Source organism: Colius striatus, chromosome 10 (genome assembly GCF_028858725.1).
Source record: "Colius striatus isolate bColStr4 chromosome 10, bColStr4.1.hap1, whole genome shotgun sequence".
Lineage (NCBI taxonomy): Eukaryota > Metazoa > Chordata > Aves > Coliiformes > Coliidae > Colius > Colius striatus.
The window spans coordinates 9819666-9834968 of record NC_084768.1 but is presented as its reverse complement, the minus strand read 5'-3'; the positions used below and the strand labels follow the sequence as shown (position 1 = coordinate 9834968).

The following is a 15303-nucleotide window of genomic DNA, read 5'->3' as shown; positions in this document are numbered from 1 at the left end:
CTAGTCTGCTGATTTCCAAACCATCATCAATCCAGGCAAACAGAAAGTGTCACAGGAATTCAAAAGGGCTGAGAAAGATGTCCTGCTATAAACAATTCCTTGTCCGGAATAATGAAATCATGCCTTCACAATAAAAAGTCATTAAATAAGTCAGTTCTTCCTAAGAGAAAGTAAGCATGCCAATTAAGCAAAAATTCTGTTACAGGGAAGAACTGCCAGCAGCACAAGTTATTTTAGTTGACATGACTTCAGAAAAAGCCCACCATTCACCATCTGTTCTGGCACAAATTTTGAATGCTAAGAAAGTTTCCAGCATCACTGATGAAAAGAAATCAGTCAAGATGTAGAAGTTCTCATTTTGCTGTAAAAAAGAACAAGCATCTAGGACAACTCATGTTTCGGCAAGAACAAACACAAAACAGAAGTTTTGCATATTTCCTAAAAAATCATTACTTAGTATTACAATAAGGCAGAGTGCAAGTGGAAGACGTAGTGAATATAATATAAAGTAAAATTTAAGCTTCTTACAAATTTGACATGAAAAGCAGGGGGGCAGCTCCAGGATTGGGTCACCGTTTACACTCCAGGTAAATAAGCACATATCTACAAAGTTGATTCCAATTGCTAAGAAGAGCAAAACTTTTGGAAGCTAATGGCTCCATCAACCTTTTAAAGAGAAGACTAACCATCAAAATAACTGTTTCAATTCAGGCAAAGATAAAAAAAGGACAATGTGCAACAAGGAAGCCAAAGGAAACAACGTAACAGAGAGAGAACAATCAATAAGGATAAACACTCAAATGAACCACTGCACTGAGGTAAACAATCTCTTCCAACAAGTAACTCATAACCAAAGGGGAAACCAGACCAAAAAAAAGAAGATGCAAAAAAGTGATAAACAAAGATAAAGTAAAATACATAATTCATTCATCTCAAGGCAGTATTTATCATTTCAGACGCAGTAAGACATTCTTAATGCCTTTTTACAAATCGTTGGTGAGATCTCGCTTGAAAGACTCCATGAAATTTTACTCCTCCATGCTCAAAAAAAAAGACGAATTCTAACCAGAGCAGCTAGAGAAAGAAAACTCATATGGGAACTGAAAGCTTATTTCTCAGTAAGACTTGTTGAGCCAAACAAAACAAGAAGTTTTAAGAGAATGGCTGTTCTCTATAAACACATTAATGGAAACAAATACCATCAGAGGAATCACCTAAGTCAAGGAGAATAACGCCATAAAAATGAACCTCCCGAGTTTCACCATTCCTCTGGAAATCAGTAGTCTGAAGTTTGAAGAAAGCCTCTAACAAACAGCTACCTAACACTTCAATTCTTTTGAAATGTTTGATGAATTCACAGAAGGGATTGTAGCAACACTATTAGGACAGAAAATGACACCATGTAGGTAGAATGGAAATCCAATGCTATCCTCCCTGTTCTGATGTTTTAACCAAAGAAGAAAATGCAATTTTCCATTAAACATCTAGGGGAATAAATTACTTAGCCATTTCATCTCTAGTTTTGTCTATCTTAAAAAATAGGAAAAAAAATGGCAAAAAAGAGAAAAATGTATAACAAAGTTTGCTGACAGCTTATTCTATACAGAAAAAATTCTGACGATTGTAGGTCAGAACTATGGTGGTCCATCACTGTGACAAAGTTTAGAGAAAACAAATGAGCATTTCTGTGCCACATTATTAACAGATTTTTTTCTCCCTAATCTGAAACACAAAATCAGTATGTAATCACAACTTATGAATGAGCTGAAGGCTCATTCTAGGGCACCTTTCTTAAAAGAAAATAAAGCTCCAAAAATCCCTTACAAGTTCTTTCTTAGAGAAATTCTAATGACAGATGGAGTTTTAATGTTTCTCATGACACCAGATGATGCTTTATGTGCAGTCATGCAATATCTCTTAAACAGTTATTTCAAAAAATTCTCATTTATGTTGCAAAAAGTAATTTAATCTCAGTTATACTTTCTTTCTTAGTGGAAGAAACCAGCATGGACAGTTTATTAATTTTACCTCAAAGCTCTAGGCAGTATGCTGAATATATGAGCTAGGATTCCTAGAATAAACATCTTAATTATTTTTTAATGAACTTAGAGAAAAATATCATTTTTGGAGTTACTGTGCATTCCTTCACCTCTACAGTTTTTATACTGACAAGCTTAAAACATTTCAACACTTCTACTTTATTATAATCTTGCCTTTCTCTCTACTTTCCTTCTTTTTTCTCCCCAGAGGACAACTTAAATAGAAACTATTTACTAAACCATTTCAAGTCACTATCACTTGAAACAGATAATTCACCATAGAAATCTTAGTTTGGTATAACATTCCTGCATGATCCCTCACAAAGCAGCCCTAAATTCATGCAAGGTTCAAGAAGACATCTCCAGCCGTAACAGGTTACTTTCTTCCTTCACCTAATCAATTTCTGAATTAATCTAGAAGTAGATGCCTTCCTTAAAATATTCCCTTATTGTATTCCTTTTTTTTTTTTAGTATTTAAAGTCTAGAGAAGGATGGTAATGAAAGACTTGAGCAAGAACTTGTATCCAACAAGAAAAATCTCTGATTTTTTTTAAAGAAATTCACATTCAAGACACTATTTCATGTTGAAATTAGGAGTGCAAACTAGTAGTGCATGAATTTAGGAGAATGTTTAGTGCTGTCTATTCATCAGATTTATATAGGTATGCAGATGGCAAAAACCTTAATGAGGGCTCTACGTTAAGTTTTGTAGCATCTGTCCTACTTATGAGCTGATCAAAACAGCATTTGATTGAGAGCATTCAACCCACTTCCACAAAAGCAGACAAATATCGGCCAAATAAAAGAAAGGAAATCTGTTGGAGGGTCTCTCTTTCTCATCTTGTGTATGTAGCAATTCCCACAGACAGTACTGTAAAGTTGTGCAAAAGAAGTCTATCTCACTAGGCTAGAAAGCTTCGACAGTAATGCAGAAGTCAAATTCTTCCACCACTAAACAATTTTATTGTTATTAAATGCAGAGTATGAAACCCAGCGATAATCCAAACTCTAGTTTTACTGCTTCAGGTTTTTTAATATAGTTTTACCACTTTTGATTATGAAAGATGCCCTTCACAGAGAAATACATAAGGCTAGCAAAAATCTGGCTATCCTCAAGCACAAAAAGGCTGCACATCCACAAGAAACATCTGCCAGCAAAGCTTCCCCAGCACACCATTTAACTGCAGAGAAACTCCTTGAGCAAAGATCTCCAAAACATGCAGACCAAATCAAAACACATTTTATCATTTCACAAAGAAGAACTATCACCAATTCTGTTAGTCCAGTTAAGTGACCTTCCATATCTTAGGCCAGACTGATGAGATACAGACACTCATACAGAGAGGTATCTATAGACTTTCAGCTTACCGTTACAGACTTCAGAGTCATTCCATGATAGGTGCCCATGGTATCAATTTTAAAGCCTTCCGTTTCTGTAAAGGAAAAACAAACCCTTATAAATCATTATGAACATAGGGATGTCACATCTAAATGCACATTAATGGAAGTATCTTTGAAATTGCTTTTTCAAAGAATGCATCTTGCAATTGGTTGTAGTTTAGGTTCTGTTCACAATGCAAAACCTGGTTAGTAATTAGAAAACCTGTATTTTCTTTAGATACAGGTTCATTTGGTATTTCTGCGTTCTGTAACCAGAGATAACTTTTCCTGCTGCATGGAAACATTTAAACCACTCCAGAGAAAGAATATACATTTAAATCTCTGTGAGAATTCCTTACATGCAGTTTCCAAAATTCTCTTCCCTATGAAATGGGGAAGTACCTCATGTTGCCAGAATGCATTATAATGCCACATATTCAATTATAGTTGTGTTAATGGAAAAATATACTTCTAAGAAGCGAGGTTACATGCTGACTGTAAAACCACTCAGCTCTGGAGTGCAGAAGAACAATGTCATTGTCGTATGACACAGAGGATAGAATCTACATAAATCCACGCTATGAGAGTAAAAGTAGATTAAAAGGGTTGTTTTGGGGTGGGTTTTTCTTTTTTAGTAGTTTTGATCAGATTGAATTTTTGCTGAGTGCCAGGATCCTGCAAATGCCCAGTGACTAAGCCTGCAGCCACTAGCCTTTTTGCTTTCGAATGCTCCTCTTTTGTCTTTCTATTCTCAGCATTCTAAGTTCAAAGTCAGCTCCTGATTATTGCCCGAATACTACCACCAAGACTTGGAAGAAAACCTTTCTTATTTCATAAATTCCCTAGCCTCATATGCCTGTGAGCTGAAGCCATAATCCAAACACCCAATTAATTCAGACGTAAAGTGGCATGATAATCACCAATCAAACCATGATAAGCAAGCATTTATCTAAACCTAAGCAACTATTTCAACTAGACTTGGGTAAAGGCAACTGCTACTATGCAGAAGCAGCTATTCAGAATTGGAAGTTTTTTTGCTATTTATTACACCACCTTCATAGACTGCAGCAGCAGGAAAACATAAGAGACTAAAAATAACACAGAATCAAAGTAATACTCACACCTGAACCTACAAGAAGTCCAAGAAAAATATTAGATTTTCAAGACTGTTAGAGTTTCTTGCTGTTATCATGAGTAAATTAACTTAAATTGAAACTCAGACAACCTTGAAAACAATGCAGATGCTCTGGGAAGCATCTATGGTCGCTCATCCTTTCTTCCTTAGATGAGGAAGATTATCAGACACTTACAGGAAATGAGGCAGAAAAGTTCCCAGATTTAATAATTCTGCAGTGCCTGGAAAAAGACACCCACGAGTTGAAAACTGATCATAATCCTCTCACCACAGAGATGGGTATCTACTTTCTGAACCATGCTTTGGGTTTTAGCTTTCCCCCCTTCGCCTCCTTGATAACGCTACCAGACCTACCACCAACTACCCAAGTGGAGAGGCCTTGTGTTAGTGACCATCTTTACAAAAAGTCACCTCTTCAGCTACACCTTTCTTCATACTGCCATTAAGGCCACTCCTCTCCTTCTGCTGGATCTAACACTTCTGAACTACACAGTTGATGCTGAGAAAGCAAAATGCAGCTAGAGACAGACATGAATGCAGTTTTCCCTTCTAAAAAAAGAATTATGAGCCTCAGGGCTCATACAGCCGAACTGGAGCTAAAGATAGCAAGATTGCATCCAACCAACACTTCCATGGGTGACAGTTTTCTCTGTGACTATATAGGCCACTGTTTCTGGGCAAAGAACATATTAATATTGCAGATGGTGCCTGAAGCCTTGCAGAATACTTGGTAGAGCTCCCCTAAGTTGAAGAGATACTTTTGCTGACCTGGAGTGACATAAATCAGAAGGTATACAATATAGGCTGACAGTTGTTTCTGAATTTCAGAAGGTCACCAATAAAGGAACACTTCCACTTTCCAGACTAATCTATTATGGGTTTCTCTTCCCTGTGACATGGAGAATTTCCAACTATTTCAAGCAGATGTTCTTCTGAAACTTCACATAACACAGACACTCCTTCACAAGACCAGCAAAGCAGCATCCCTTGTTGTGCCTGGCCTACAAGGGTTTCTTTCCTCTCAGCACAAATGCTGCTTCTTTAATAACTGAAACAGGGAACAAACATGTAGAGCTATCTCTTTCCATTAGATTCTTTTTCTACTTTTTTCTTCTAATAAAACTTTGCACTCCTTCTCAATTTATTAAAAAACCCAAACTCAGGTCCCCATCAGCATTGCAAAAGGAATAAAGACTATTGGAGCCAGCAGCACAGAAAGTAAATCAAAGGGGAGAGAGGCACCTGGCAGGGAACAAGTCTCTGCTCAAAAGCCAACAGTTTCATTTTCCGAAAAAATCTCCTCAAATCTCAGATAAAATCTGTCCTAGTTCACTTAATGAGCCACAGGAGCCACTAACCAGAGCTCTGGCTTTCTTGCTCCCAGCTTTGTGCCAACCCTTCCTCCTAGCAGGAGGAGCAAACAACTGGGATCCTAAAGAGCCACCTGTGGTTTCAAGCATGAGAGTGGTCACTCTTACCTGATGAATGTTTAACAGCTGTTAATGTATTTAAGAGCTACTCAGGTAGTAAATAAAACAATTCTGATAACTTGTACATAATGGCATTGTACTTAACATTCCTGCAAATAATTACTGCAGTCACTTTAAGATCTACTGTAGATCCCAGGGCCTGCTACCTGCAGGTAGGCTGAATGGAAGCCACCTCCCAAACTACCCACCAGCTCTTAAATTCCTGCCTCAAACTCTCAAGCAACTGGTGAATGAGAGTTACAGCATTACCAGCTTCAGATAACCAGAGCAGCCCTCCTTTAACTAGTAACAGCACAGATACACTTTTTCAGAATATAGCTTTTTTTGACTCAATCCTCTCTCACTGACCATGTGACACTACCAATCAGTCACAGGAAAGAGCACTGCTACAAGTGATCATCCTGCTACTCGCACTTTTGTGCCTCTTTTTAAGGTCTCAGAAGCTTGTACATTTGGCCACAAACAGTAGTACCTTCTGCTCCAGTCACTGTATACAGCCTGTGCAAAACAGAAAACAAAAGCCTCCAAATCAGGGACTCCACAGTCATGGCTGCATTCCCACTTCAAACATTGCTGAGGGTGTTAGCCAGGTTAATGCAGCTGGTTGTATAAGACATTCAGGGACCAGGCTGGAAAGTGGAAAGGCACTTCTTCCAGAGCATTCTTTGAGGGCAGTGGCTGACCCTGATGCAGCTGCTCAACAGCAGACCTGGGATTCAAGAGGAACCACAGGTCATGGTAAAGAGGAGCAGAACACCAAGCAACCTGGAGCACTGGGGGACATATCCCCAGCATACATCAGCATAAATGCTGTACCACATCCTCTGACTAAGAACACAAAAGCAGTGTGTTTCTCCCCTCTTTCCCAAACCAGCTCAAACCTGTGCTGCTGAATCATGTACCAGCACAGACATGAAATATTAATGCCTGGCCAAGAATTAGTTTTTAACTCACATTTCAAAACCCCAGTTTCACTGATGGTAACAGAGGAAGCAGTTAAAATAAGCCATCTATTAAGAAAAAGGTATTTAAGATGAAAAAAGTCCATGAGGGTAAGGCTTTGGACCCTTATTTTTAAACTTTGAATTAGATGCACAACTGTTAAAAAAAACCCTTAAAGAGTCTTGTGGTTTTTCAAAACTGTCATACACATTTCCATTAGGCAAAAAGTAGTCCATATTAAACACCTTAAATGTAGGTCTAACCATAAGGAGTAAAGAATACATGCAAAGCCCAACATTAATGTATTGTGATTAACTGTATTGCAACTTGCTCTGTTTGCCAAAGATCATCAGTTTTATAAACATATAAGCACTGTTAACAACACCAACAAATGCGTTAATAACTACATCCTGAGAGACTAAACATAACAACTAGTTCTAAATAATCAACCCTAATGCTTCAAATCAAAAACATAAACTTATCATCACTTCACATTAAGACTATATTTTCTTCTCCAGTCATTGCATGCATTAAGATAACAATTTCCCAGTTCAATGACTCAAAGACTGTCAAAAGAATCTTACACTTTTCCAGTATTGTTCATCACTAGTTACCTTTCTAGCATAACCATGCATAAATCTGAGTGCCTTCTCTCATTTAAAGAATTAAATCTGGAAATGAAAATATGCACCCTAATGCATCAGCATATTGGACTGATTACCACAGAATCGTTTTGGCTGGAAAAGACCTTTAAAATCATGGAGTCCAGCCTTTGTCCCAGCCCTATCAACCACTAGACCATTTCCCTAAGTGCAACATCCAACCATCTCTTAAACACTTCCAGGGACAGTGACTCCACTATCTCCCTTGGGCCTATGTTCCATTTCCCTGCACACAAGTATTAATGTTCTAAGTGCCTCCAGTTTGCTTAAAGCCCACTGTTCTACATCCATCTAGGTCACTCTGCATTTTGATTCTGCACTTGCTGCAGCTCTAGCCATCCAATCCGGGTGCAAACTTGAGCACTGATACAGTATCAAAAGAACAATAGCTTTTAAAAGACTCAAATCAACCTGAACTTCTGGAAGGAAATCCAGGCAAACAGAAACAGAACAAAGGAGCATGTCTCTGAAACACTGAAGAGCTCAAGTTAAAGACTTTGTTTGAATTGTGAATGTGTAAGCTTGAATAACCACTTCTTTTTTCAGCTGTATACTCTTCAGACCTCAGATAGCAACAGCTCTGCAGACTGCCTGGAAATGATTCACTATGCCACTTCACACCCATGGTAATTAAATCAACTGACACTGAATTTCATTCTACATAAGTTTACTGAACACTCCTTTCAGTACTACACCCTAACAAGTGTAAGTTGTAAGCTTCACGCCTAAATTTCCAAGCTACACTAATTAGTTTACAAAATTCCCTGCACAGTTCACATATAACAGCTCAGTAATAATCTGAGAAGTAATTAACACCAAGTTCTTAAAACTTTCTTGCAGTACTAATGAAAAAAATTAAAGCATGAATCTGTTTTCTCCAGCACTGAAGTTTATATACTGAACTGAAAGTTATCAAACTACCCATCCACCAAACCAGAAAATAGATAGACCTCAATCAATAAGTGAATCTCCTGCACATATTCTCTGCTTCATATTCTCTTCCTAAGAATCAAATTATATTTGGGCACAGGATCTTTAAATCCTGACAAGGATTTAAAGCTACTGCAAGGACAAAATTACAAAAGGAAAAGTAGAGAAAGTTTAGCATAGAACGGAGCTCCATGTTGTTGAAGAGAAGATACCATCACTGATTGCCAGTATGAAAGAAACAGAACCATCAGGAAGGAAACAGCAGTCAAAGAAAGCAACTGCAGGGAGTTCACCTCCTCACCTCAGAACCATTTGAACAGTTCAGCATAATGAGTGCACTGCCAAGTAACATGTTCTTCCACTGTGGAAGTACCCAAGATGTACAAGTCCTACTGCAAGCGACATTCTAATGCATTTCCCATGGCATTTATCACAGAACTTCAAGTATGTCAAAAGAAATATCTCTCCTTTCCACCCTAATCAAAGCTGCAGTAACAAGACACTCGTTTGAGAGAAAGCTACCAACTACTGACTCAGGGTTGTATCAACAGTTCCATTAACTGCAGGTGTAACACTATTTGCTCTTTAAGAATTACATTACAATCACCAATCCCCATACATTTACTAGTACAGCAATCTAAATCCTTCTAGAAGCAAAGCCTGTCCCATCTGGCATGAAAATTTCAAGGAAGCCAACCAGAGAGGCATTCTGATACATCACATCAGAAACAGTGATCCATCACATGCAACAGAGAAATTTGGCTGCAACTCAGCAGTTTACTTAACGCATCTCATGTTAAAATTCCTAGATCTTAGCTCTATGAGCTTTGAATTGTTTATGTTAAAAACAAGAATGTTAATGGGAAAAAATCTGTATTGAACCACACAAATACTCAAGGAAAAAAAAAAACAAAACCACAACAAACAGTTTACCTCCTGGCTGCCTAAGCTTTAAATCTTCGAGAATACCATAGCATTGTGTCAAACTGCAGATAGACAGTAAGCTGCAACCAGGAGAGGACTACTGTGAATCCTTCCTATAGTTTCTGTACCTCTAAGGAAAGAGCACAGAGGCGTGACAAACAGACAATAGTTTAGAGTTGTTGCCTCTCTTGACTTTGATCAGTCCTTTGCCAAAATCACTACTACACACATTGTTACACACATCATACAATCCTTTCTTTCACAATCTCAAGCCAATAGTCATATATTGTAGGACCTGGAAACCCTGAAGGGCAACACAAATCTACAGGGTTCAACTTAACCTCAGGCATTATCCATCATTACTATGAAATGTGGTTATCATGGTATAAAACCTGCAAGTTGTTATACCTAGAACTTACATAATCATCCATCTCTTCCTTCAGGCTTTCCCAAAATCCCCAATACTGCAAGGTTTCCATAAACACATGCAATTCCAAATTTTTACTAGCCTAACTATAAAAAAGTAGTCTTTAAGGATCAAAAAATGCCTTATTTCATTGATGACTATTTCTGCTTGCAATCTCACTTCTGGCTCCCCAGTTTGGGGGCCATAACTTAATTTTGGGAGCAATTAAACTAAAAGTCCTTTAAGGAGTAAGTTCACTTGTGATACAGTTGCAAGTGATGCACATAGTTCAGTTCCAAGCAAATCACATTACCAGTGTTGAATGGCATAGGAAAGCCTTAATGCCTAATTATGGTTTTTAAAAACTTACTGAACTGTGAGTTTCAGTCCCACTAAAATATTTAAGCACAGTTTTATAACAGAATACCCTGGAAGCAACTATCTGCTATTTTCTAAACATGATTTGTAGACAAAGAAAGTACCTCAAATATCTCTTGGTCCTCTCCTAAGAAATCTACCTGTTAATTATTAATTCTATATAACTTCCATAAATGCTATATTTCTATCTTTTGTAAGTCAACCATGTATTTGAATACATTCATTTCAACATCTAATTTGTACTCCCAATACTAGTCCACACTTATCTAACTTGTTATTATACCTGTGTTGTTCTTAAATCACGTATTTCTTTAAGTACACCCAGAAAACCAAAGTACAAAATAAACTCCACATGTTACTAAACCAAATATAAGAAACTGGAAAGTTAAGACACACTAACGTGCCTTCAAAGAAGCAGAGAGATAATGACAATTTCAGGCATTTCACAACCACGTCATCACAAAACCTTTCCACTGGAACAAGAACTGCAGTCTAGTCCATTTTGGCATTGACAGAAACCCCAGGATCACTATCTCAGAATCACTTAACATACAAGCAGACTTTTCACCTTTATTAACTACATGCAGAAACTTTTTTTTTTCTCCTCTCCTAGCGATCACTTTTTATCTTCTTTGATTACTGCTCAGAAATTTCTACACTAAATCCACGCTAGTGAGCTGTTCAACAAACTCTTCTGGTTCTTTTTCCTGCCATGAGAAACCTGTTATTTTCTGCTCCCTCTGGAACCACACATGTGGTAAAAGCACAAAATACATGCACCTGTTTAGTGCAGATGTCTACATGGGAGGTTCACTACAACTATGTAATTTGTCTCTAGAAGATCAGGCTAAATTTCTTGTTCTAGAAGAGTCCACAGTGAATTTTAGACATTGGTACATTTGAACTCTTGCATTTGTCCACAAATTTCTTTCTCCATCTTTTATTTCATGCTGTCCAGTACAGATATTTACTATTTTTAACTCTTATTAGGAAATGTTAGTAAAAGGAAAAGTACTTGGCAAATATCAAAGTCTTGAATTTTTAGACCATTATCATCAGAAGCAAATGAAAAAGGGCAAGTAAAAATATTCATGGAAGGATTGGTTTGGTTGGGTTTTTTCCTTCCTTTCCCAAATTCCATTGGTTCTTGATGTAACAATTAATTCTTCATGGATGCTGTCTGTCAATTATTTTTCAATGAAGAAAAAGCCAGTAAATATTCTGCCTTGACTTGTTTACTCCCACTCCCCCATGCAATTCTCAATGAACAGTAGTAAATAAAAACCACTGCACTAAAATAAAAGTATATTGAGTCCAACAGGGAATGGACTCCATGAGGATATAGAGTATACAATCAAATTTTCTATATAAAGTTTCACACACACACAAAAAAAGCCCCATAAACATAAAAGATGTGTCTACATGAAAGTGCATATTTACAAAACTTTTAAAACATAACTTCAGGGATGGCTACCGTCAGATTCTGAAATTCTCGTACATTATCCAGTATGAGGTGAATGGAAAACATGACCTTCATAAATTTCTTATGGCAGGAAATTCTCCCTGGTGTTTTATTTTATATTTTTCTTTTTCCAGCTACCATCAGAATTGAATATCCAAGTAGTACTGTAACACACTGTTGCTTTTTTGTTTATATAGGAAAAACGATCATGTCATTTCAAAATAAAACTGCCATCAGCTACAGTACAGCACTTCCACAAAATCTGAGTATTCACATACATAGCACATGAATGTTATTCAGTTTCCCCTGAATAAAAAAGGGTGCTAACATGGACAATGCCAAGTACTCTAAAGAGGCAAGCTGAATTGCTCATCTACAGTTTAAAATGGCATTTAGCAGCATGTAAGTTCCTGCAGCAAGAAAGCCCTTACAAGTTTCATTAAAGAAGAGAATTCAGTTGTTTGAGAACTAGAAGGAAGAGGCAACTCAAAAGTGTAACATTTGCCTTGCCCTCTACAAGAAACATAAAAACATTCAGCCACAACAAACACAAGATTTTTAAAATACAAACACAGTCAAGACACAAACATGAAATAACTAGAACTTTTACTAAAACAGTATATCACAAAGAAGCAAGGAGGACAGAAGAAGAACTGAATTAGAAAGGCAAATCACCACTCAAGTTCAACTTTCCACCCTGTTTTAATGTAACTGATAATTCTTAAATACTGTAGATGACTTCATCTTCTCTCCAGAGCTAGCTAGTATTCTGCACTGCCATTACTGGTTTGTTTGTTAATTTAAAGAAGTATAACAAGCCAGTAATATTTATTTGTAATTACTGGAAGCAACTTGTAAAGTAATTATGATGGTTTGAGGACAAGCAATCTATTCATTTTATCTGCCTGACAGTTATATTTGCAGTTTCTGCTTTTTTTATTAATTGCATAGGACCTTCCCCAAACAAGTAATTACTTTTTCACCGAGAAGTTCTGGTTTTAAGCTTTCAGTTTGCTTCCTAACAGGTGGTAATAATTTCTAATAAATACTAGTTTTTGACTTGTATTACTTTGAAAAGCTGTGTTTAGGCATAGTTATAGCTTTTTTTGTTTTACTTTTCTTAGCTTTGAAAAGTAAGGATATAGAAAATCCCAAAACTTCAGCACATGTCAGATTGACTTCCTTCTTCTCCTCTTCCTTCTAAAAGCAGCATTACAATCAACTTACCCTCTTTTCCTTTGAATCTTTCCTGATCGTATCTGTTGTAGGCAGCTGGAATAGGTTGCTTATTTCGTAAAGTGGGATCCTAAAACGGGTTAAGATAGATTTGTAAAATACACTAAAAGGTATTTGAACATTTTTGAACTTCATAAAGTACTACATGGAACTGCTCAAGAGTATAAAATAAGTTTACTTCTGTAAGAGTTTCAACGCATTTGAAAACTTCTGACATGTTTCCCTTCAACATCCAGTTACAGTCTTAGAGACAGAGTTCAGAAGTACATACTGAGAGCAATGACAATAACTTGAGGCAAGGGTAAAGTAGCAGTAACAAAAAACTTTAGCTAAAATCTCTAAGTTTTATGAAATCATTGAATGTTTGTAATATCTCAAAAATTAGCAGGGGGAAAAAAACCTGTCAATCGACAATTCCTGATTAAGCCTTCAGAGACACACACAAAATGTTCCTTACCAGTCTGATTAAGCCAAAGTGCTGCTAAACCTACAGGATAAAAACAGATTTGGAGGCCAAAAAAAAAGGCATTCTGGGAAAAAAGTTTGAAAAAGCCCCACTCTGGAGGCACACTAAATACCGATTCAGTCTTTTTTGTGGGTAGCTTAGTTATGTATTCACAACTGTTCTGAACGGGCCATTTGAATAGTCCCATGCACAATTTACAAAATTCAACACAAAGTAAATATTTAAACGTTGGAATTCATCTTTCTATTTAAATCTAGTTCTTCGTTAAATGCAGCAGCAGCAGCAAAACCAAATCCAAGTATGATTAAATAGCTTTTATAGCAGACTGCCACCAAGTTCAAGAATATATTATGTTTAATAGAACTCAATAGTAAACACAATACAAAACAAATCCTACCTAATACCTAGACAGACTTAAACAATAAAGCTCTAAGTCTGTCCTGATTTATTACAAGCAAAAGTAAGCTGGTTCAAGCTGTTCCCACTCATGAGTCATGTTCCAGATTCTTAAACATTTGCTACCCTATCTGTTAGAAAAACAGCAAAACATTGTTTGAAATGGCAGCAGTCTCAACTAATACATTTTTTTCACTAGTGTTTGATGGATGCAGAAGCTGGCACTAGTAGTTTAAGTAACACGAAAATACTGAACAAATTAAAACAATATATTCCACTCTTTAAATACCAATAAATGTAATTTAACTCAAAGAATATAATAGAATCACAGAATGGTAGGGGTTGGAAGGGACCTTTAGAGATCATCTAGTCCAAACCCCTGTCAAAACAGGTCCACCTAGTTCAGGTCACACAGGAACATGTCCCATCCTGTCCACACGTCCAGGTGGGTTTTGAAGACCTCCTGAGAGGTCTTTCACTGTCACCTCAACAGTAAAATAGTTCTTCCTAATGTTTAGGTAGAACTTTCTGTGTTCCAGCTTCTTTCTATTACCCATTGTCCTGTTGCTAAATACAACAGAAAAAAAATGATGTCCCAACCTCCCGACACCCACCATTTATATACTCATAAATATTAATGAGATATATTAATAAGATCCCCCCACAGTATCGTCTTACCTCGACTATTTTATCGATGACATTATGCCTGGAAGTTGTGCATTCATTGAAACTACACCAAAACAAACTTCATATTTAACAATGACAAGACACTCTCACTTTTGGCACCAAAGCCTTCATATTCATCCTAAGTGCTGCTCTTACCGTTGGTGCTGTGTTTGGTGCAGGTCTCTGCTCAGGTGCTCGGCCTTCTTCTCTGGCTTTTACTGATTGAAGGATTGCAAAAATGTTCTTGGCAAAATTCTGAAAAATATATCAGATACACCATGAACCTTGATGACTCTATTTCATCTAAATAACAGCACAGGTAGAGGACACCATTTGGTTAATAGAAAAGCAAAACATGTGCACCAGTTTTCTTAATATATGTTTTCTGATGATTCTTCTGTGACAGGATCTGAACATAAACAAAGTTTTAAGGCATCATTGCTATCTCCTATTCTTCAAAGGTCAAGCTTGCTAAATCTAACTGGCTTTATTACACCACAGAGTAAACCAACCTTTTCACAAAGCACTTATAATCTCCTTCTACCCTCTTGCCCATTGTGCCCTTACAGTCCCTTTCATATAATCACAGAACCATTTTGGTTGGAAAAGACCTCACTCTGCTCTCAGACTTCCAAGCCTGCCACTAACCCATGTCCCTCAGCACCTCATCTGTGTGTCTTCTAAATATCTCCAGGGATGGAGACTCCACCAGCTCCCTGGGCAGCCTGTGTGCCAGTGTCTAACAACTTCTCTCAAGGAAAAAGTTCTTCCTCATATCCAACCTAAAATA

The 15303-nt window shown here is 37.1% G+C and overlaps 1 protein-coding gene across 1 annotated transcript in view; it reads right to left on the bottom strand.

Moving 5' to 3' along the window:
* The window catches only part of CDC73 (cell division cycle 73), a 101301-nt gene that overhangs the window by 63705 nt on the left and 22293 nt on the right, over positions 1-15303 (bottom strand). Inside the window, exons 8-10 of the mRNA XM_062003856.1 lie at positions 14670-14768; positions 12977-13055; positions 3409-3473 (exon numbers count right to left, since the gene is read on the bottom strand). Of these exons, the coding sequence (XP_061859840.1) occupies positions 3409-3473; positions 12977-13055; positions 14670-14768 (243 nt within the window). The remainder of the gene's footprint in view (positions 1-3408; positions 3474-12976; positions 13056-14669; positions 14769-15303) is intronic.